We start from the raw sequence: 25,020 nt of genomic DNA, 5'->3' as shown, positions 1-25,020 counted from the left end.
ATCTCTAAACGAACTTAACCTAGATTACACAAAAATTACAGACCAAGATGTTGGTTTGATTCAAAATTTGACAGTATTGTCGACTTTGAGTTTGGTGGGGAATAATTTGTCAGATAATATTTTCACGTCTGTTCGAGAAAATGACCAGAAATTATTCAGTTCTCTCGTATCGTTGACGAAGCTGAATCTGAGCCGGAATACTGGTCTGTCCAATTTTGGTCTCAAACGTCTGGAACATCCAACGCTGGAGTTTTTAGCTGTAATGCAAACTAAAGTCACTAATGCTATTGAAGACATTCTGAGAAATGCTATGCCTAAATTGAAAATAATTAAATTTTGAACTGATCAAACAGTTTAACCGAAATTTTTGCGTTTTGTATATTGGGTATTGATCATTATCTAAGCATCACAACGTAAAGATGATGATTGAAACTAACATCCCCGAAGCAACCAGATTATACATATCTTCAGCTCAAGCCTGAAGCAACACTATATCGGAGTTAGCTAGAGCAGATGTTTTTAATTGCTCCTGAACGAAGTTTGAAGCAATTATATTATAGTAAGTCCTATAAAATTGAAACGCTATTGAACGTTTCAAAGGTCAAAGTTCAAATTTAAAACATGAGGAGATCAGCACTTCATTATTGATTTACATGTTGGGAGTTTTTCGAACGTTCGCTTGCGTTGCAACTTTATGGGACTGACTATAAGCGTGTCTTTTTCAGCAAAATTTTTTGCTTGACCTTTTTCCCAGTTTGTTCTAGACTTCTTGAGTGACTTTTTCACGCTTGAGTTCTTCGTTTTTCAGTGATGATGGTAGCTTAATGGGTCAGATATTGAACTAGCAGACTTTCTCGGTAGTAGCGCGTAACAAACTTATGGATTTGTGAACAACGATATCTAGTCGAACCTTTGTAAATCAGATCAATAGTAAAATGAAAGCATATTTTTCCTCCCTGGCAGCTGTCTTTTTAATCCAAATCCACTCAAGGAACGGTAGGATTTTTCGAAGCTGCGTATTACGGATAATAAATCATTCTAATTATTCTGGCGTTAATTCTACCAGGTATTTTGACTACATAATCGGGATTTAAGTCTAACGATCCCATTTAACGATTGAGATCAATATCAGCTCTGATGACCTGTGGCTTTTGGTTATTTTTTTATTGATGTCTCTTAATAATGTAATATTTTTCCCAATAGTTTTTGAGATATCGCAATTTCTGTTAGAAATTTAACATGATTCTTGCCAATTTTATCAGAATGAAACACAATTTTCCCGTTCTTTCTTTGAGCTGATGGTCCATTTCTGCTGATTTATGACCAATACAGCAATGATGTAGCTCTTGGATTTAAAAATGATTATCAAAGCATTTAGGACAAAAAAGGGTTTTGAAAATTGGAAATTATCTTCATTTTCAACGGCGTGTAAAAAGATACACATTCACATCATGTAAAAGTTTTCACTGATTAAATTCTCTTTTATCCATTAGTTATTAGCGGTTGACATCCATACTGTTTATAGGTTATTTGTTTCAGTTTTTTTGATGTCGGGAGCTGGAAAGAAAAACTTACCCCCGACAAACGATAATTACCTCTTTATCAATTAGACCAAAATGGTACTACCTGGCGAGTCAAATAGCCATTACTGCGTTCTGGGTGTAGGTAAAAATGCCAGTGAAGAGGAAATTAGGATTTCTTACAAGAAACTGGCAATGAAATTTCATCCAGATCGTCACCAAGCCAATCTGTCAAAAGATGAAAATTGCGAATTTATCGATGGTGTGAGAGAAGATTCTACTCGAATGTTCCAAAAGGCAAGACAAAATTTTTCAAATGTCAGAGTCCAATATTTAATACCAATTAGGACAAACGGGCATAAAGTTGGTCAATAAAAAATTGATGACGGCAAAAATTAAGTTTGTTCTATTTGAAGGTAGCAGAGGCATACGCAGTTCTGTCAGATCCTGACAGAAGAGCCATATATGATGCATCTTCTCGGCATTCGAGAGCAAGAATAGCCAGACGCAACTCAACTATGCTCAATAGTAAGTTTAATCTATTATAACTATGGAGCAATACCCGCTTTTTGGGGAAAATGGGAGATCATCATAATAATAGACCCACTTTTTTTTTTAGAAAGTTTTGACTTTTTTGAGGACTGCCAGACAGCTAATATTGTATCCATTTAAAGCTCTTTGAGTCTTGAATTTTACTGCAAAGAGAAATTACAATAAATTACATTTTAAAAAAACTTTGATCACTTTATGTCAGCATCTCGTCATTTTGCCTTAATTTTTGACCGAATTTGACGATTCAAATTGGTTTTTTGAATGATATAGTTTTTGATGATTCAAAACAATTTTGCGGCTTTTTGGATGGTATCGCAGACCAGCCATTAGGTTACATTCACAACATGGTGGTGTCTAGAATTCAAATGCAACAAAAATTGCGAGGGAAAGCGAAATTTGTTATCCAAATTTTAATCGAATTTTTGCAAAAGTAGTTCTTTGATAGTTTCAGATGACTAGTGACTTTTTTGGAGGGTGTCTCAGAACAACACTTGTTTTTAATTTCGCGCGAACAATTTTTGAGTCAATTATTGTAAACTTGAGTGTCTTTTTTAAGCAAAATTTTTGTGCTTAGTGTTCGCGAACATACTTTCAATTTCACTTCTCGAATAACTTTCTCGAGCTTGATTTTTGAGAGATTTAAATTGCTCTTATTGAGAAATGAAGTCTGTCGCTAAAAGCAAATCGATTTTAAGTTAGGGTTATCACAAGGCCATGATACCCGAGTGGGAAGTGCCTCAGTCTACCACCCGAGGTCGAGGATGCCAACCACTTCCTAATCGTTTTTTGCATCAATAGAAGTTGATTTAGGCTACAGCACCCTCTGAATTAATTTGCCCCGCCTGTCGTTCTAGAGCAACGTTTGCCGATTAACGTGCAGTCTCAGTCCTTTTTTAGCCAATTTGATCATTTTTTTTAAATTATGTTAACAATTTTTCGGTTCGTTTTATTTTTTTGGATTTTAGAGCAACAAAAAAAAACATCATTTGAGCTCTGTTTTAAATGATTAATTTTTCATAATTTTTCGAGAAAGTTATGAATTCTTTTGAACAAACTTCAAAAAAAACTTATCCATGTTAATTGTAGCTTGGTCCAACGGCACTATTAACAGGACATTTACCAAAAACACTGGTTTGGCGATAAGTGCTTCTTTCGCAAACTTGACTCGCATACAAAAATACATTTGGTTCAATATTGAGTTTTTTGTTTGATTTTGCTTCTGAATCAACCATGGACAAAGTGTACATTATGAGTGTTTATAGGCAGCGTCATCTGCTCAGTTTGCTATTGATGATCTAGTTTTTCTATTGATAGTCTATTGATAATAAGCTATTGATAATCTAGTTAAATGGATTTTTGATTTTATTTGAGCGTCGTTATTGAAGATCGCTCACTTATTTTGAGGTCATTTTATTTTACGTTCGGTGACTGATTTCTTGACGCTGGTGCAGTACAGTGAAGTAAGTGTCTTAGCTGAAATTGTTCTAATCTTGTGCTAGTGAGATTCAACCAAGTTTTTCGACTGTGACACCATTTGATATGTTAAAGACCAACTTTTAGTCTCGCCCCTATTTAGCGTCTTTTTAATTCTTTGCCATCAGCATAGTTAATACGTCTTATCTAATTTCTAATGAGGGAAAGATTCCTTTGTTAATAGCCGCGAAGTGATGGGTGGGGCTACTATTGGCCTTCTCTTGTTTTTCTAATTGTTCAAGATTTTGTTACGAACAAAACAACGTCACAAATTCTTCAAATCATCCGCCTTTTGTTCTTTTGTTCATGCAATGGCAACTGATTTGTCTGTGTAATATTATTTTTCACATAGTGGAGCGAGGTTTTTCGTTCATTTGAGTGATTAAGCTTTTGGTCAGACGTGACTCAAAAATGACTTCGGCACTCTGAGGTTGTTTTTTTAGCCTTAATTCAAAAATAAGGTCAAGTTAGTGTGTGTAACACTAATTGAAGGTTATTTGATGGCAGTTAATAGAAGCAGCATTAATTTAAACAGATTCTCAATCAAAATATAACGTCTCAGTGTTTAATAAAAAGCAGTTTCCTTTTTTTGGCCTGTTTCTTTTTATCTTTTTGAGACTGCAGATCTACAAAGCTATTGCGGCTATTTTTCGAAAATCTGACAGCTATGTTTTATAAGCTTACTTTGTTGATTGAGGATTCAGTCGTTTTTAATAACAAACAATTTGAATAAATGGAGACGTCACTTCTTCCGACTTGTCGTTTTTTATTAATTGCAACACCCTTTGTTGAGTAAACAAACTTCGTCGTTACTTATTTGTTTCTGTATTTTGTCTTCGAGGCCAACAATTGAAAGAGCTCAATTGCTCTCTTTATGTATTCCATCTTCAACCTTCTTGTGTATAACTAATGGTTCTTACGATTTTTACGAATTTTCTAATTTCTCTTATGTGTCGAACTCCTATTATGTTTTGAATTTGTCTTTTGAGTTTTAACTTGTTTTATTTATAAATTGGTATGCTTTTCTAATTGTCCTTATTTCTCTGTTTTTCTAGTGTCAAATGTTGAAAAGTTTTTGATAAATCGTATTTGCTGTTCGTTTTAATTCACCATTGCATGTGGTTGATGACAATGTTTTTCAGCTTTCTGGTGAGATACTAATGTTCTTCAATTTTTGCTGCTTGATGTTTTATCACACTGACACTTACCTTTGCTAAAATTTTTTTTTCTTTGGGTTTTGCTCTTTTTTGCTGTTTTTTTTAATTGTCGCCCAGTCATGAATGTCTGATCCAATCCGATCAGGCCTCATAATTGGACATCATAAAATTTGTTCAATAGTTTCATTTGGGAACTAAGTTTTATCGATTTTGATGTTTAAATGCCATCGTCTGTATATGCTCTCCAATGGCGGATAGTTTGATACTGTTAGGGGTTTCAATATTTTACTTCGCGGTATAATGACTATCACGACAATGTTTCAAAGACAAGTGAATATCAGTTTTCATTTTTTCTTTATCCTATCACTTGTAAATCAGGACTTCTGTTGCTGTTTTTTTTGAAGATGTGCTAACACATTTTTCCGTAACTTTGAGTATTCTAAGTGGGATAAACACAGCTTGCTTTAGTAGTGTTTGAAATGCATAATGCGTTAAAAATGCTGGAAAGCCTAAATTCAGGTTGAAAAGGTGATTTCTTGATTTTCCAGCCCGGAGTTGTGCAGTTTTTCTTTGGTTTGTGAGTTTTCCTTAAATAGGCCTTACATTGATGTCGGTAAGATTTCATAAATTGACTTTGCAAGATATTTTCCAATGTCATTTTTTTGGGGTATTTTTATTGGTAATGCCAACTTAAACACAAAACATTGTAGTGAATTTTGGATTTTTTTTGTTGAAAAAATGGTTTAATATTTCGAGTTTTTTTTTAACAAGTTGGAGTCCTGCTAGCTTTCGAAACGTTGTGCTTTATTATGTGAAGTTCTTAGCTGCATCTACTTGTTTTGAGGACATTATATTTACTGACTTTATCAAGTTTTATTAATCTTATCTGATTTTTCAGTTCTTGAAGTTTACTTGTTTTTTCTTTTATGTTAAATCAGATATCTGGTATGTTGCAAGATAGTTATTTTGGTAGATATTGGCTAGGGAGAATTTGATTTTGAAGCCACAAAAATGAACATTTTTTTACAAATTTGTAATGTTCTTTTGCTTTTTTGTGATTAAGATTTGTGATTTTTTTCACCTGAGCTCATGTCAATAATTTGTTTTTGATCTATTTTGGAAGTACTTTTTTGTTATGCAGCCATTGACACCAAGATGATTTAACGGATTTTTAATTTTTTTGCAAATAACTTATTTGTTTAATATTTTTAAGTATTTATTTTTCCGTACCTTTGCTGGCCTCTTATATTTCGAGCATGAATTTTATTTGCTAGCAAGTTTTGACTCTTTATATTAGACCCAAAAACGTGCTATTCAGTGCCTGATCCCAAAGAATATTCACGATTTTAAATGCTGTTGTTTTTTATTTTCTCTAAATTTGTTGAACTTTTTTGTCTATTTGGCTCCGTAATGTGCTGTTGGTCAGGTCAATGAGCATTTACTTGTTCGTTCCAGACAGTTGAATTGTATTTCGAGACTTATCATTCTATTTTTTTGTTTTACCTTTTTTACATTTGTCACGACTTTCATGTTTGACTTCTGACTCTCTTCATTCGCTGTTTCAACAGAATTGAGTTTATTGAGCAAATTTACGGAACCATGGTCAAGGTCAAAAAGTGAAATCAAAAGCGACGGGATTGAACGATAACGCCCGGGCACGCAGGCAGTGTTTAATGACTCTAAGTGCATTAAGTTTTCAAAGTTTCGTAGAGTATGCTGCTATTTGATAATAGCAGTAAGCTTATTTTCTTCCAATTTGGAGCTGGAATCACCATGTTTATTGATTCTAATTCATTCTAATGAAACTGCAGACCACAAAAAATTTTTTAGACTGAGGACCAAAATTGATTTGGTTGTCGATTTTTCTCTTTTCGTAAATGTTTAATTGCTCTCGGATGAGAAAAAAATATTGTAAACGTGTCTTTTTTATAGAAATTTTTTTTGCTTGACTGTTTTTGCGCTTTTTTCTAGAATACTATTTGACTCCTCGAGTGACTTTTTCACGCACTTCTTGGTTTTTGGATGACTTAAAATGCTCTCACTCCGAAATAAAGTTTGTTGTTAAAACAAAACCGATTGTTAGAGTAAGGATGAGTACGCCCCGATAGTCGAGTGGTTAATGCAACTGTAGCGGTGAAGGAAGAGGAGGCAGAATGTTGGGGTTCGAACCCTACCTTCGTCTGATGTTTTTACATTCATAAAGAAAAAATTGACGCGCCCCGCCTAGGATTAGAGAGCTGAAAGTGAGAAAAAAGTTCAAGATCTAGAATTAATTGTTCATGCTGTTTATTGTTCAATTGAGATCTAATGGAAATCAGAAATCAGTGAAAACTATATTTGAAAATAAGTTCAGATAATTTTGTTTCTGTTGATAAGTTTTTTTTTCGTTTGCTATCATGAAAACTAAGAAGGTGGAACCTTGAAGACAACTAGCGTTAATTTTTCCTCGATAAATCAAAATCCTGAAAATGGATGCCACTGATTGATTCAGTTTTCTAAGATCTTTTCAATGTTACCATCCTTTTATCTCCTCAGAAGATATCAGTTGGCCAAAATTGAGCCAGCAAAGAATTCATGCTTGCATAAAATTCTTTAATTCCCAAATAAACTCGGAGGGTTGGAACAATCATATATAGATGCTCTTCAATTATCGAGACCTCAAAGACGCTGTTAAGTCGGTTGGTTGGTTGGTTGGTTTACATTTAATTGATAATTAACTTGGTTATCATTACTATAGTCATCAACACAACGGATCAACAGTTTAATGAACCAAATATCAGCAGTCCATTTCGTTTCTCCAAACGTGAGGTAGCCCTTTCGGGCTATTTGGTTTTGTTCTCTCCACTTTGGTCACTTCGCTCCCAAAATTCTTGTTTGATCTGAGCGGTTTCTTCGTTTCTATAGCTTTCACCTCAAACAACTATCCCAACGAGCATATTCCTAACGACATCGAACCCTGGGAAATCTTCCGCCGAGTATGTTGCCAGCAGCCTTTTGCCAAAATCAACCAAACTGCCAACTTTTCACAGCCAATAATTAGAAAACAGTCGTTACGAAGTAGTGGCAAACATCAAAGCAAAACAAATTCCTATCCTTACAACGAGTGTATCAGTTCTCGTAGTAATGCCAAACGTACAAGCCGGAAAGTAATGCCACCAATCGAAATGGAAATTGAAGTCAAGCTGGAAGAGTTCTACTATGGCTGTTCCAAAACTGCACAAGTTGCCAGAAAACGTTTTAACGAAGAATGGCGCGTTGAAGATGAAAACTTTGAGTTGGAAATTGAAATTCAGCCAGGTTGGAAGCACTGAACTAAATTAACTTATGAAGGATTTGGCGACGAAGATGCCCAAAATTTGGCTGGTGATTTGATCATTGTTTTGGTCGAGTTGAGTCACGAGACATTTAGCAGAAAAAGGAATGATCTGATTTTCATCAAACGCGTATCGCTCAAACAGGTATGTGTGATATTGTGTTTACTTCATTTTTAAGGAAAATGTGCTTTGATTGAAGTTACATTTATTTAAGAAAAACACATTTAAAAAATCATGATGGAGAGTCACTAAGCGGTTTGTAAAATTTGAAAGCTTCTACTGCAGTGAGCCAATTTTTGTAATTTTTAATAAAGTTTTTGTAGATCAGACACAAACTTGTCCTGGTAACACTCCTTACATAGATTCTATGTTGAGTTTCATTTGCTTATTTCTAGAAAATCAATAAAAAAACGAGGTAAGTGAGAGAGTGACAAATGAAGGCAGCTTGAGAAAAGAAAAGTTAGGAACATTTTTGGGCTGACATATTGAGCCATCTAAAGGTGTCTTTCTTCTAAGTTTTAGTTCAGTTAATGTGAACTTCACAAAAACGTAAACAGTATAACATCAAGTTTAGCATATACTACTGTCCTTTTAAACAATTTTTCATGTTTTTAAAAACTTAGTGAAGTCGTTAAGTGGCGCATGTTTCATTTCTGTTTTATACATACATATTGAGGAGCTTTGCGATTAGGTTGGTTCTATTTCTGTTTGCTTAATCATTATATTTTAAATATTCTTTCACCGTTCGTTCTTGTGTTTTGGGACATTTTCATTTATTATGTTACGCTTGCGTGGAATTTATGTAGGTTGGCTATGATTGTGTGAGAAATCCTGTTTACGTTCCTGCAAAGCCAATCGTTTGCACAGTTAAATAAGATCGGGGTCTCCAAAAATAGTTCAATGATTTGTCTACAATATTTGTTTCAGGTGTTCTCAGAGACGAGTTTTGTCGTGCCCACAATCAACGGGAGCCCAGTGGAGCTGCAAATGGATCACGATAGTTTGATCTCGCCACAAACTGAGCGTAGGGTTCCTGGACTAGGAATGCCTTCGTCTAAAGATCCGACTGTGTTCGGCGATCTCATTGTAGTGTTTGAAGTAATCTTTCCGGAAAAACTAGATCCAGAAACTCGCGATAAAATAGCAGAACTTTTACCTCAAACTGATATAGCTTAAAGTGATAATTTAGACGCTAAGGTAAATTACTTGAAATCCTGATCTGATAGTAAAAATTTATGAACGGGGTGTTCCCCTTCAAAAAAATACGTTGTTTGCCCTTAGTTTTGTCATTTGGGTAATTTTGCAGTTGTAACTCTCTGTAATCGTAGTTTGTTCGCAAATGATGTGAGCTCAGAATCCCAGAAATAAATGATAGCACAAAATCATAACCTACTGCCGTCATTTTGCAGTAATGGAAAGATCAATACAGTAACAGAAATTTCTTCAAAGGGAAACAAGCCAGCTCTGAAGTAATTCATCAAATAATGCTCAAAAGTTGTATAACTCTCAATTGATTGATTTTGTTTTACTGACCTTTGTTTGCTTTGTTTTTTTAAAGTTGTAAATCTGTAGTAAAATGTATATAACTAATCTAAAGTGAATTTGATTGTTTTTGCTGATTTGAGTAACTACTACATCACGAAATCGTTGAAATACCTGCGATGAATTTTGACAGGAAAATACGGAAACCGTATATTACACAAGTAAATCTTCGCAAATTTCAGCGATTTTTTTACGGTGACCTGATCACTTATTTAAAAATTTACTCTGATTTCTTCCATAAACTGTAGCACTGTTTAGGGAAAATCATGTGTCGTGGTCGATAACACGGGTCACAGTAATTCAATAAGTTGAATTTTAAATTGAAATTGGAACTGAAAATATACAAAATATAGCTCGTATTTATCGTAGTTATCTATACGAAAATATACAGGGAAAAATTAGATTAACTAAAAATATTTATTTTTGATTGACATGTGAATAGATCTTAGTTCCGAATCCCGGAGGTGATTTCCTATTTTCATCAACATTTCCTGGAAATCATATATTGCCTAGGTACAATCGAGTTTATTAGTTGGAGGTCGGTGGGTGTTAGAATCAGGTTTCTGTGGGTGGGAGAACTTACTTCTGACATATGATTGATAGGTCAATAAGATAATGATAGCGGCAGTTAGAATTGAGTTTAGTTTTGTTGCCATTACTTATCAACAAATTTCGTCAGCTATGTTCTTCTTTCGTTCTTTGAAACTTTATTAAAACGTCTAAGTTTCTTGATGTTTCTTTGAAACTATCACATCCTCCCTCCTTTTTTAAGCAAGTTTGTGGGTATAGGTTCTCCAAATCTGTCGGGTTGTTTTCTATTTCTGGTTGATGTTCGTGAAGGCTCTGATCATTCAGTTTGTTGATGCTCTGCAGATGATGTGGCTGCAGAAGCTTCATCTTGATGTGAAGGTCCCTTATTTGTGTTCGGAAGTTGTGGTTCTGATTGAGATATGGTCTCCTCCACTGGTGGTTCAGTTTTCAAATCGTCCTCGTCTAGTCTCGCAATTTTGTCGTTGCTCACTAGAATAGTCCGTGTTGAGTTTTGGGGCTGTCTGGAAGATGTATTGAAGCCCTTCCTGATGATGAAGGTAGCAGGAACTGTCTGTCTTTTCATTGGCCTTGAATAGAATGGGTTCGCACAAGTCGAAATCTGCTATTGCTGGTAGTCTCACTTTGCGTCCCAATAGAAGTTCAACTGGAGTTTTGCCTCTCATCTTTGGAGTGTTGCGCTGTGTCATCAGTGCCCCTTGCAGGAATGGTCCAAATGACACATTAAGATTGGGACTCCACGCTCGAAGTGCCCGCTTCACTGTCTTTCAGTGCTCAACTGCTCTTTCAGCTAGTCCAATAGCTCTTGGATGATAGATGGGTGATTCCATTTTCCTAACACCAGTGATTCACAGCACTGTTTCAGGTCATCACTTAAAATTCAGGACCATTGTCAGATACCAAAGATTTTGGTATTCCGAATCTTGGAAAGATTTGACTAAGATATACTTTTACTGTTTCTGATGTTCCATTTCCCGCGGGGAAAGCTTCTACAGTCAGAACCGCGTAAACATTTTTTAAGATATTGCCTTGGTCCTTAAAATAACCCCAGTCCATGTGGGGCTGCTCCCAAACGTTGACTTCTGGCCACCTAGACTATTTTTCCCAGGCTGGGCCTGTTGATTTGACTATTCTTACATTTACTAAAATGTTGAACGTCCTGGGTATTGCCAGGCCACCATGCTATCATTCTGACTGATAACTCATTTGCTTTTTCCCAGGATGTCTCATGCGCTTTTGCCAAAACCAAGTGTCGTAGTTTGGCTGGAATGAAAGGAATAACACATCTGAGGATGAATCCATTGTGTATAGTCAGTGCATCTTTCTGTTGTTCTAATCCTTTTCTCGCTTCTGAACATTGTTTCCAATTGCCGCTTATGATTCGTTTCGTTCTCCTGGAAAATATGTTTTTCCAATTTCAGTGTTGATTTCTGCTTTGGTGACCAAATCACTGTGAGCGAAGTAGATGTTATTGATTGCGAAGCACAATCGATCGTTGTCGGATTCGTCTTCGTCAAAATCCATTCTAATCAAAGCGTCTGCATGGGGTATCTGCTCTCCTGGTATGTACTTCAATTCAAAATTTAAACCCATTAGAGCTATTGTCCATCTTTTGATTCTAGCTGATGCTGTCTTCGGGATCTCCTCATCTGCTGTAAAGAGATGTTTGAGTGGTTTGTGGTCCGTCTGTAGGGTATATTGTCTTCCACGAAGGAATTACTTCAATCTTGTGACCACAAACACTTTTGCCAGTGCTTCCCGCTCCCTGTTCGAGTAGTTTTGCTCCGCTGGAGTGAACTTTCTCGATACATATATAACTGGATGCCCTTCGTGAGAAGGAACCCCGTCAACGGCTTTTTCATAGGCGTCAGTAGTAACTTTTGCTTCTTTTGGTAAACTATATGGCTGTACAAGTGGGTTAGCACATAATTCGTTTTTTATGTCTTCAAAGGCTTTTTGGTGCACTTTGACCCCATGAGAAATTGCTATTTCTCATGTTATTTAGGGGTAGCTTTTTGCAAAATCAGGACTCACTCTTCCGAAGAAATTTGCTAGCCCACCACAATTCGAATTGTTTGTTGTGAGTTGGTGCTTCTGCATTTTTTGTTTTCAACATGTTTGGGATCTAGTGCTATTCCCTCCTTTGAAATGAAGTATCTCAAAAAACTAACGCTATCGACTGGTTTTCAGTTAGATTTTTCTTATTAATAGTAATGTTTTTCTCATGTAGTTGACTCTTGACTCCAAGCATTCTCTTGTCGAACTGCTTCTTGATAGTTCCATAGATCAACACATCGTCTTGAAAGATCAGAACACTTTTAATTCCTTTGAGTGTTGATTCGATGCAATTGTGGAAGATTGAAGAAGAGTTTTTCAATCCCTGAGGTCGTCGGCACTACTGAACAGTCCCTGAGATGTGCTGATTGTGCATGTCTTTTGTCTCTTCGTCAAATGCAGTTTGATAGTAGTCATCAATGCAATTTTGCCAAAGTATGCGGCCCCTTGTTGGTTGATGAAGATCGTCTCCCATGTCTGGTATTGGGTCATCCATGACCTTGCCATTGATATGCACTTTCAAGACCACACAAAGTCTTAGTTCTCCACTTGTCTTTCTCTGCCATACCACTGGAGATTCATTAGTGACTCCTCCTGGCTGTACCGGTTCAAGGATGCCCTTTCTGATCATCTGTTCCAGCGTCTCTGTGAACTTGTCTGGAAGAGGTAGAAGTATTTTTCTGGCTTTGCAGAATTTTGGCTGTGATCCTGTTATCAGCTTCACATGTGCTTTGTAAATCTTCACAGCAGGAAGGTGTTCGGTTGTGATGTTGTTCATACCGTGCTCGGGTAGAAGGTCTCTACCAAGTAGTCCAAATTCTTTATCAGACTGCACAACTGCTAGTTGTTTTTGTATTTGCCTGCTTACGTTCCACTCAACATCACAAGTAAGTGATTCCAGAAGCGTTAATTGATGACCATCATAAGTTTCGAGTTGTCTTATCTTACCATCCATCTGAGGTTTACCAAGCGCAGTCCATATTTTTGATGATATCACTGTGCTATCTGCACCTGTGTCTACCTGCTTTTTACTTTGCAGTTGTTTATTGATATATATTCCCATTTTCGTTAGTATAAAACATTCTATATTCAAATATTTTTTCGTTAGTATAAAACATTCCCATCTCCGATGCCCGAGATATCTGCTTTGAAATATTTACTTCAAAAAAGTTATTCTGTTTATTAAAATTACCTGAATTTTGTTGGGGTTTTCTTCTACACTTTTTTGAAGTGTCCCACCTTTTCACAGGTGTTGCATTTTTTACTTTGAGCTGGACAAGGTCTACTAGATTATGGCTTACCTCGCCACCTAGTGCACATATTGTTGCTTTTTTTAGCCGTAAATTTTTCATTTGGTTTTGGAAAGGTCTTTTTGAATTTGAACCCAACTTCTGTCACAGTAAAAGGCTTATTACCTGATGAAGATCTTGCAAAAGCCATTGCGTGACTTCTGAAGAGTAAGCTCTCGGTCATTTCAGTAACTGACATTGCTGGTTTTGCTTCAATACCGTCCAGTAGTCTGAGTTTTGCTTCAGGGTCCCTCAAAACCTGAGATAAACTATTTTTACCAACTCCTCTTCGTGGTTGGCCGCTGTTTTGAGTTTTTGGAAGTCACAATAGCGCGCTTCTTCTCTAAGACTTGCTAGGAAATTGTCGTCTGACTCCCTAAATCTTGTATTACGGACAGAAATTTAGCCCTTTCTGCCGTTACTACTCCCTCTTCGGAGAAATATAATTTTGAATTGCCCATCTTATGTCTTTATACGGAGTGTCTATCAAATTCCTAGGACTCATTAGGCGCCTATGGTTAATAATTTCATCTTGACCGCAAAAACTAAGAGCGAGATTGGTTTCTTGCAGGTCGAGTATAGTACCATCGGTGTTGATCTTGTTCTCTTTCTTCTCTGCGCGACATTTTGCCACAAAAGAAATAATCCACGCAGTAGCTGATTCCGCGTTCTGAAGATCCAAAATTTTCCTGCAGTTGGCGTGGACACCATTAAAGTGGTCGATAACACGGCTCAAAAGAATTTAATAAGTTGAATTTTAAATTGAAATTGGAACTGAAAATATACAAAATTTAGCTCGTTTTTACAAAAGTTATCCATACAAAAATATACAGAGAAAAATTGGATTGGCTAAAAATGTTTTTTTTGATTGACATATGAATAGATCTTAGTTCCGAATCCCAGAGGTGATTTTCTATTTCCATCAACATTTCCTGACAATCATATATCGCCTAGGCACAATCGAGTTCATTAGTTGGAGGTCGATGGATGTTAGAATCAGGTTTCTGTGAGTTGGAGAATTTTCTTCTGACATATGATTGATAGGTCAATAAGATAATGATAGCCCCAGGACTGAATTAGAATTGAGTGTAGTTTTGAGGCCATTACTTATCGACAAAGTTCGTCAGGTAAGTTCTGCTTTCTTTCTTTGAAACTTTAATAAAACTTCAAAGTTTCTTGATGTTTGAAACCATCACGTCATGTTCTTCTCGGAGAGTTTTTGAAAATAAAAAATAAAAGATTTCAAATCTATCAACATCGAAATGATTCGAATGAGTGTCACGCGTAGAAGGGACATAAACAAGATTTGAAATCCTAACCAAACGAAACTGCGCAAACAGAAGCCTTATTGAGGTTTATATGAAATGTACTGGCCAACGTTGAATCGTATTTTCCCAATAGCAGAAGATTTGGCAATCAAACAAGTCAAAAGGGTAGGTAATTGGGAGCGTAGAGTATCGTGCTAAAGAGTGTTATACGAAGGTGATTTTTTTAATTGCAATTACTAGACACCAGGAAATCATTTCAACTAATTTAAAACTCTGAACGTCCAGTTACGGCGAAAGCATTGGAAAAATTAAAAACTACCTGCGGCTGGAACTCTAGTTTCTTTTAAGCTGGAATTTTCTTTCACTGTAACCGCAATAGTATTGAGTTCGATTGATTCAATGGGCACACCATAAAATTGTCTCCAGAAAACGTTAAATCGAATACATAATAGGCTAGTGAGGCGCAATGCTCTAAGAGAACTGTTCAGTCACTTAATGCCCTCTAGGCTCCACCAGTTTATCCCGTTTTTAAGGATGAAAAATTAAAAGGAGAGACAAAAAATTGCTCTAGCAAAAGTTTTACAAACAAATCACAACTAATGGAATTACCAAAAATTTCGTATTGTAACGGCTGCTCTCCTATCAAAGTCAAGGAAAATTTTACACCGACCAGTTCGTTTCAGCGTTTTCAAATCTGTCCGGATATTGTGTTTTTGCAGTTAACTTTTGTGAACTGTATTATCCGCTATACTTTAGAATGCCGTTGCATTACTTGATATTCAATAATTTCGAATAACTAACTTGTTCAGCTTTGCTGAATAACGAATAACTTTGCTTCAATTAAGCAAATGTCCAAAATTTCAAATAACCAAATAGTCTCAAATTAGAGGTTTCGCGATGATATCTCCTTAACCACAAATGCTAATGAGATAAAATTTTACAGGATAATGAACGCTAGGTAGGCCTACTATCTGATGTAAGAATAAACAACGCTGGTTAAACTGCGTTGGTGGGGCTACCTTTTATATTTTATACCCAATCTTAATACATGGCGAAAACTTCAATGTTGAATAACTCTGTAAGTAATGATTCAAAATTGAGCAAACTTGGCAGTGCACAACACTGCCATACAAGTAATCAAACGAAAAAGAAATGAACGGAATCGGTTGAATTGTCTTCGAGAAAAAACACAACAATTTTCACCTCAGATTTGAATATTCTGAGTTAATGTAATGAACAACTTTTGTTTCTCAATTGGCCTCAATAACACCAATATCAAACTGTGCTAGGCTTCGTTAAAGCCAGTAAGAGAAATTGATTTTATGCTTTGCACAAAGTTTCTCTTAGGAACTTTGTTCCTCAGAAAGAATCTTTTGAGAATATCAAAGTTAATTCTCTTTTCACAAGTCAAAGTAAAGTTAAAACTGTACAATCACTAATATGATCTACAGAAACAAGACACGATAACAAATAATTTACCGCTCAAGAAAGTGTGCTTCAATACCCACTATATGTCAGTTTAATATAACCAAAATTTGCAAGTTTCTTCTGATTTTTGGTAGTTTTTCAAGCTCCTTTTATGCTGCTAGTCACGTGGATTTACATGTCAAATTCAACTGTTGATTGGTTGTAGATAATAATGTCGACAGAATGTGAACACTTTTCCATAACGTCACTTTTTCAGTGTAAAACTGATGTCATGGGAAATTTGTTAACCATGTAGAAGTTTTGTCGAATATTCTGCATCAATAACAGGTTGATTCGCAATCCAATCGCAAAGAATCTGATGCAATACTGTTATGTCGTAGTATTGTTTTGCTGGTGGTTGAGGTAGTTCGAGATTGAGTTATAGTTTGACTTCATGAATGACGATTGTGTACTAATAAAAGTTGCTAAATATAAATGTTGAACAAAGTGAACAAATCCGTTTGGCTTAGATAGAAAGTATCATTAAATTTTGCTTGTCACGCTATTATAGCTTCAATGCTCGAAATGACCTTGAAGCGCTATTCAATTTGGTAATTGAGTTAGTAAGCTCAGCCGCCACATGTAATAAAGCAATTAAAAACATTAATTTTACAGTTGCACATAAAAAAAATTGCAAATGAAGCTTTTCTTGTTTTGGCATACTATTCTTGTTGGTAAAAAAAATTGCAAATGAAGCTTTTCTTGTTTTGGCATATTAGTCTTGTTCGGAACTTGCGTCTTCGTTCAAAAATTTCTTTTTTTGGGTCTTAAATTAGTCAGAAAAAAGAATAAAAAACCCGATTCGATGGCGACAAGCAATCAAAAGTAATCCAGATTTTCTTAGTCGTAAATTCCAAAAACCGATACTTAAAAAGACTTTTGATTTCTTAAGAATGCAAAGAACAAAAAAAGGTGAGACCGATACTTTATTTAATGACCATTTTCGCTTTGAAATGACGTAGAAAGTTTTCCTTTCAGCCATTATGTCTCCGTTTTTTTGGTCAAATAGTTTTTTCGACGCCGTAAATGCAAATTGGCTGGCCGAATCCCAAAGCAAAAACAGGTGCTCTTGTATCTCAAAGACGTTTATGATGACTAAGCTCATCTTAAAAAATACAGCTTTTATATTATGTAGCAAATGCTAATACATTAGCCCATAGAAAATCCTAAAACACTAGCCCACCACAGCTCAAAACACTTAGGTGGGTGAACATTAACGACAGCAATGACATAATTACCCACACATCAGGACAAATTTGTCAGCTACCTAAAATTGCGGTTGGTAAATGTCAAAATCCAAGTAATTTCAAAACCCTATGAGTGTTTTCTGTTAGAATTGTAACATCAATTATCAACCAAAAACGCTCAACCGAACAATATCAGATCTGATGCACAAAGGGTCAACAAATGCATCACAGGTTTATTAAAACAGCAGAAAAAAACAACAAAAAACAAAAAGGTCAGTTTTTCATAAGATTATTTGTTTTTCCCGTGATGCAGTGACAAATTGGCAGTGATGCCATGATCAAAAGCAGTGAAACGTTGGTTAGATAACCTTGAAACATAAAGCATTGTTTTTTGAAGCGAACAGAAAACACTCAACAACACAGAGAGCAGGGGTAAGTTGACAATGAAATTCAGCTTTGTCATTTTGTCATAATTGCAATTTTTTCACTTGAAATTATTTCAGATTTATTCCAGCACAAATTATCTCGAGAGAAACGTTTTTTTCAGGTTTAAATATCGACGACCGGACAATTGCAGAAAACAGAACACTAAATGGAAAAACCATGGCAGAGATAATAAGGAAAACCATAACAGTACAGAACAATAGATGAGTGCTCACATACTTACCAACTTTTGCGTTTGAAAACAAAAGCATATCAAAAAGTTAATTCTTGGAGTTTTGGAGTTTTTAAACAAGTAGTTTTTCAAATTTCACCAATGTTTACCTGAACACTTGAGATTTTTTGGCCTTAATTTAAATTGTACTGACGTTTTACGGAGCAAAAAATTTGTTTTGTTGAGTGAAGCAGTTCACTTACAATCAAACACTCGTCACGCAAATTACGTGCTCTGCGGAAATGATCTCAAGCACACACAGGTTGTTAGAAGAAATGATTAAAAAAAATAGACTTTTTCGGCTTCTCTGTGTAAACAAATATGAAATGAAGCAAAAAAAAATATATAAGAATCTCATGACGAAACAAAAAAAAACAAAAAAACCAATATCACGGCAATATAGGTACGCTCATCTTACAGCTACTCAGCCCAGGTCGAAGTGGCCAGACCAAAGTGACCCCTGATCAGACGATCTTCGATCGCACACATGTTCCTCTCGTGTTAGTTTACTGGATTTTAAAACGTTCCAGAATTCTGGTCGAGCGATTCTGCTTTTCCATATTTGACTTTCATGATTAATTAGTTTCCAGTTTTCTAAAAAAAATTGAAAGATTTGTCCATTGAAACCAATTTTCTTGTAATAAATCAAACGTTTTCGAAGTACCCGCTCACTGTCAGACCAAAAAAAAATTGTTGAAAAATTGGAATCCTTTCCTCCGTTCTTGCCCCCACGCACGCGCCATATTTTTGCATTATGGTTTACTAAAGATGGCACGCTCTCTGGAACTGGGGGTTCCGTAAAGTCATGGGGACACAAATGGAATGGATCTTAAAACCCAAGAAAAATTATCAACAATGTATGTCCCGGGTCGAGATGTCAGCGCCGTTTCAGCGCAAAATTTTGTAGGAAAAGCGCTGAATGTGCTAAAATTTTGAAAGCAATGTTCGGAATGCGCTGAAATGCGCTGATTTTTTTAAAAAAAATTTGAGCAGCAAAATTTGCCCTGAAATGCGCAGAAACTTTGTAAGTAGTACATTCGAATTTCAGCGCATTTCTCAAAAAAATTAAGTGGAGTTCAACGCTTTTTGGCACAGATTCCTGATTTTCATACCATTTAATTTGGTCTCAAAAAACAATGATTGTTTTGCAAGAAATGCACAGCGCTGAAATGCGCTTAATTTATGTAAAAAATGCACTGAAATTTCAGCGCATTTTGCACACAATTTCAGCGCCTTTCCTGCTGAATTGTTTATTAACGTAAAATCAAATTGAATGCGGAAACATTCAGGAACAACGGCACAGTGGATTAAGTGATGGGTAGGGCACCCGACAGCAGGGTTCGAGTTGCAGTCAACTCTAATTTTTCTGAAAATTCAGCGGTTTTCATTGCATTTAGGCGCAATTCAGCGCATTACTATGCAAGGTTTTTGCGCTGAATTTTTGTTAAAATTCAACGCATCCAGTGCATTTTTTACACATTTTTAAATAAAAATTCTCGACCCGGGTTTCGTAAAGTCATGGGGGTTTCGTAAAGTCATGGGGGTTTCGTAAAGTCATGGGGACACAAATGGAATGGATCTTAAAACCCAAGAAAAATTATCAACAATGTATGTCCCGGGTCGAGATGTCAGCGCTGTTTCAGCGCAGTATTTTGTAGGAAAAGCGCTGAATGTGCTAAAATTTTGAAAGCAATGTTTGGAATGCGCTGAAATGCGCTGATTTTAAAAAAAATTGAGCAGCAAAATTTGCCCTGAAATGCGCAGAAACTTTGTAAGTAGTGCATTCGAATTTCAGCGCATTTCTCAAAAAAATAAAGTGGAGTTCAACGCTTTTTGGCACAGATTCCTGATTTTCATACCATTTAATTTGTTCTCAAATTCAATGATTGTTTTGCAAGAAATGCACAGCGCTGAAATGCGCTTAATTTATGTAAAAATTGCGCTGAAATTTCAGCGCATTTTGCACGCAATTTCAGAACCTTTCCTGCTGAATTGTTTATTAACGTAAAATCAAATTGAATGCGGAAACATTCAGGAACCAATGGCACAGTGGATTAAGTGATGGGTAGGGCACCCGACAGCAGGGTTCGAGTTGCAGTCAACTCTAATTTTTCTGAAAATTCAGCGGTTTTCATCGCATTTAGGCGCAATTCAGCGCATTACTATGCAAGGTTTTTGCGCTGAATTTTAACAAAAATTCAGCGCAAAAACCTTGCATAGTAATGCGCTGAATCCAGCGCATTTTTTACACATTTTTTAATTAAAAATTCTCGACCCGGGTTTCATTGTCACCGACTACGTAAATCTGATTCTACAAAATGAATCAATGTAAAATGAAAATGTTCCAAATCTTGCGTGAAAACTTGCCAATTACAAATCAATCGTTAATTTGGATTTGACGTATTCGATCCTCTACATTCCTTTTGAACGTTTTTAGATGAGTTCACGTGAAAAAATTTACCTGATTTTACTGATTGACCGGCTTTTTGGTATTTACTTATTCGATTCTGTACATTGGTTTGATTGAAACTATTCGCTGATTTTCCCATCACAGAATTGAACTTCTACAATGGAGTCAAAATTGAAGAAGAAGATTGAATTAAACCTCAGATCCCACTGAAAAACTATTGAAATATTAATAACAAGGTCAAATATTAACAAGAGAATGATTTTTTCAGTTGATGATTCCGTATCATATTACAATTCGATTTGACGCAAGTTGAGTTTCCAGTTACGGTTTGCAATGTCTTGATAAGTTTTGTTATTTAAATGACTAAAGTGACGTCTTGGTTATAAATGATTAGATTGATAACTCCCAGAGAAAAGAACGTGTTAGCGTATTCATTTGCTTTGCCTGACAGAAAAATTATGTCTTGTTCTGCAAAGCAACTTTTTGTCATGCATCGGATGGTTTTTATGCCTGCGATGTCATCTTTCATGTTTTTTCCAGTATACTAAGATTAAAGTGCATTCAAGCTCTGCTTCAATTAAGAATGATTACTGCTACCAGGTACCAGGTCTTCGGTAAAAAAGACATCTAAATCATTACATCTTAAATCTTAATACGGATCAACATTAAGAAGAATAAAAAGGGGCGATTGATTGTCTCCTTGAGGAACACCATTTTTGTTTGCTTTATTTCAGCCGAGAGGAATTCTCCATCTACAAATTGCGGCAATTTTCACCTTTGTGCAGGTTGCTGATTGTAGATTGCAGAGAGAATGTTCCAATATAGTCCCATTCTAATAAAATTTGATAGCAACAGACTCCTAATGATGATTTTAAAGGCTCGTTTGCGATTGATACAACATGCGTAAATTTTCATCCATTTTGCCAAGTTCTTTTTGATTACCTTTTTTTTGCGTGAGACAACAAGAATCGTTGAAACTCCACGTCGAATCCGTATTGACTTGGCGATAATACTTCGCAATTTTCGAAGCCCTTTTGCAAACGCTGCTAAACTACTCCCGTTAACATTTCAAATTACATAAACAACACAACAAACTAATCCACATGTGGGAACTTGTTTCTGATTTTTGGGCTATTGGTTTGTACAAACGCTGAATATGCGATAGTTGCCAGATGATAAGAAATTTCCTGCTAAAAAGTTTCAGTAATTGAAAAATTTATCTGTAAGTGACACTGAAACTTATCTTAATGCACTTGCTTGTTCTACAGTCTGTTCGGTCCTACAGCTTTGCAACTTTTTGTATTTGAGAGATCATTGCTGATTTCTGTAGTTTCAAACTTGTTATTTAAGCTTGAGCCACATTCTAATTTAGTGAAAGAAAATTCATGATTCAGCATTTCTTCAGTATATAAAAATTTTTCTTGTGAAGTTGTTGTTTCTAACGTGTATAGTTCTCTAAAGTACACCTAACTAACCTCAATTGTAATTTGCGATCCTCTAGAAGTCACATTTTTTGTTTTCATGTTCTCCATCTTCAAGCTCCAAAATTCATTTTTCACTGGATTCGCATTTATGATTTTATAACTTTCTTGAAGAAGTCGATACTTTCTATTTTGTTCTTCTGTAGGTTTGTTTCAATTCAAGAAAAGGATCCCTCTCTGTCTGTTTTGGGCTTTAAAATGTAGTAAGTGCAAATCTTTATTGAACCATATTGATGACTTGCTTTTTGTTTGGAAGGCTGCTGATTCTTAAATGGTCTTGGAGAGGTCGGAGTACGAATTGTTTTCTTTTTCATTGTGCTCCTTCGCTTTTTTCAGAGCACTTTCTTTTTCGAGGCTGACTTTGCGCACTTGTTATTGTCAAGTTACCGCTCTTTTGTTTTGCTCTTTAGGTCAACAGTGCAGATATCCTATTTATGTTTCGTCACGATTTTATTGATGTGACTTGTCTCAAAACAAAGAACAATTCGAAATGACTTTAACCGTTCAGTGATACATACGTTGGAGCCTTGTATTCGTTTATTAATTGCACGTTTTAGTTATTCGGAAACAGAGAAGCACCGCTTTTGGTTGTAGCAAGTATGCGGTCACTTTCCAAGGAGATCCGATTACTGTCATTGCAAGTAGTGGATAAAACAGGGGTATCGACCTTCCACAAGACTTGTCCCATTTCCCTATGCGCTTTCCGCGTATAAGTAAATGGGCCTAATCGCGCGTCTAATCCGTACCCCTGTTTTATCCGCCACTATACACACAGATTTATTTCATAAAAAAACACAGATCTTTTTCACCCTTTTTAAAAAGTAAAATATTTATACCCAAATCTAATAATTTTCACCTCAATTATTTCATATTTTTCATACTCTTCAAATCAATCCTTAGAGGGCTAAACCTATATCTATGTAAATAAACACATAATCTGCAATTATTTGTTTTAAACCTAAGATAAGAAACATGATTATTAAGCTTACACATACTACAAGTTAAATACAACTACTCTTCATTATAATGATTTCCTATGGTCATTTCTATCTTTCTCTTTAACAACCACTTTACATATAAAACATTCCTAAGGTTGTTCTCTACATTTATAACAACATTCTTTCCACTGTTTATCTCTACAATTAACACATTTTGAAAGCATTTTTTATTTTTTGAAAATTCATTTGTCCCCTAAAAAAATGGATATCAACAGAAGCCACGAGTGTATTATCTGCAATTTATTTTCTATTAGAAGAAAGAGATTCTCAAACACACTTTAACAAGCGAACACTCAGGAAGAACCAGAGAGCTGATTGATGATGAAGACGAAGCTGCATCTAAAACTGTGACCAAAGTAAAAACTCTAACTCAGGCTAAAACTGACACTAGGGCTAAAACTGTATCTGAATCTAAAACTGAGACGCAGGCTAAAATTGAAACTAAAGCTAAAACTGTGACTGATGATAAAATCTATACTATAATTAAGTACGAATGTAAAGAATGTAATGAAACATTTAGAAGTAAAGTAGCCCCTGCTACCCACTCATAAAGTCATAATAGAAATTATCTAGAGGATACTGACGAATATGATATAAACTCTAGTTTGAACATGAGAGATTTTTCTTTTACTGATAAAGCTGGAAATTACACTAAAGATATCGATGATTCCTCGGTAGCAGAAATTAAAAAAACTGTTACCAAATTGGAAAAGTTAAGAGTTTTAACTATAAGGCTACAGCAGAGTGTGAGTACACGGACTATGTTAACATTGTCCGTGTTCTTCAACACGGACTATGTTAAGACTATATCAATAAAGCTATAGATAGTTACGGTGAATTGAAACTATGTCTAGATTACAAAAAAGAAGTATATGAAGGTTGTGGCTACGACTTTAGGTTTCTTGGAGTCAGAAGCATCCAGTTAAATATTGAACCAACTAAAGCATCTATTGGTAGCTGTACAGATTTACCAGAAGATCTTAAAATTTCTAAATCAATTTTAAAAATAAGTAATTAAAAATATAACTGTCTACAATTATCTATTACCGCATGGCTACATCCAGCTAAAGACCACGCAACTCGTGAAAGTAATTATGTAAATAATCCAATTGTACCAAGACAACAACATTTAGATGACTTTGCTTACTTAATTAGAATACAAAAATCATACAATATTAATATTTGGTTATACACTCCTCGTGGTGAGGATGAAGTAGAATTATTTAAACCAGCCCATGGTTTTGATTACGATAGAAAAGATGTTAAAATATTGGTTTGGGAAAATAGAGGAGAGGAACACTGTGCTCGAATTAAAACAATAGAAACCTTTTTAGATAGACAAAATAACAGCCACATTAAATACTATTTGTGTAATAGATGTTCATATTGTTTTAGTTCGCAAATTAAATATGACAAAAACATATGTAGCCACTCATTCAAAACAGAGATTGCTTTCCCTAGAAAAAGAAAATTAAGTTTATAAATGAAGACAAACGTCAAATAATAATAAAAAATTATAACTGCTGATATGGAGTGTTGTGTTGCCAACATCACAGATCACTGTAGCAAAAAGGTAATAGTCAAACCTACACCAATAAGTGTGGGTTACATGTGGCAAAGCACCGGAGAAGACGTTGGGGAGGGGACGAGCGGAGACCATTCGCAGATAGACGAAGTCTTGTTCATTACCAATTTCAAATACTACTTCGGTCTTGACTGTATCAAAAGATTTGCTAGAGATATATTAGAAATAGAGACTGAGAATAATTCCAAATACAACATAAGGATGATATTTAATTAAGAGGATAAACTATATCACGAAAACAATAACACCTGTCACATAGGTAAAACATGTATTAATAAAGTAAGAGATCACTGTCATGAAACTGGTAAACATAGAGGGCCCGCATGTAAAATATGCAGTCTAGGACATAAACAAGAAAACTTCATTCTCGTTATATTCCACAACCGTAGTGGCTGTGATTTAAATCGCCTATTTAGTGAACTGTTTATACAGAATAATAACAACAGAAATGTAGAACATACCAATAGCTGCTGGTAAGTCTAAATATTGGTACTTTAGTATTGGTAATCTCAACTTCT

General features: G+C 35.4%; 3 protein-coding genes across 3 annotated transcripts in view; 2 read left to right on the top strand and 1 right to left on the bottom strand.

Moving 5' to 3' along the window:
- Positions 1 to 9,635, top strand: part of LOC142345635 (dnaJ homolog subfamily B member 4-like) — a 54,871-nt gene extending 45,236 nt beyond the window's left edge. The window contains exons 2-5 of the mRNA XM_075397792.1: positions 1,538 to 1,817; positions 1,937 to 2,048; positions 7,607 to 8,160; positions 8,944 to 9,635. Coding sequence (XP_075253907.1) covers positions 1,617 to 1,817; positions 1,937 to 2,048; positions 7,607 to 8,013 — 720 coding nt within the window. The 5' untranslated portion in view covers positions 1,538 to 1,616 and the 3' untranslated portion in view covers positions 8,014 to 8,160; positions 8,944 to 9,635. The remainder of the gene's footprint in view (positions 1 to 1,537; positions 1,818 to 1,936; positions 2,049 to 7,606; positions 8,161 to 8,943) is intronic.
- The window catches only part of LOC142345634 (PSME3-interacting protein-like), a 305,369-nt gene that overhangs the window by 8,300 nt on the left and 272,049 nt on the right, over positions 1 to 25,020 (top strand). The window lies entirely within an intron of this gene.
- LOC142346135 (uncharacterized) lies at positions 12,503 to 12,940 on the bottom strand. Its single transcript, XM_075398642.1, has one exon. It carries the CDS (start codon positions 12,938 to 12,940, stop codon positions 12,503 to 12,505), a length of 438 nt encoding a protein of 145 aa, XP_075254757.1.

This window comes from Convolutriloba macropyga, chromosome 9 (assembly GCF_964194025.1).
Source record: "Convolutriloba macropyga chromosome 9, txConMacr16.3, whole genome shotgun sequence".
Classification (NCBI taxonomy): domain Eukaryota; kingdom Metazoa; phylum Xenacoelomorpha; order Acoela; family Convolutidae; genus Convolutriloba; species Convolutriloba macropyga.
This window is presented reverse-complemented; position numbering and strand designations above follow the sequence as displayed.

Excerpts from the sequence above, each read along its gene's own strand:
- LOC142346135 (XM_075398642.1), bottom strand. The coding sequence starts at position 12,940 with ATGAACAACATCACAACCGAACACCTTCCTGCTGTGAAGATTTACAAA.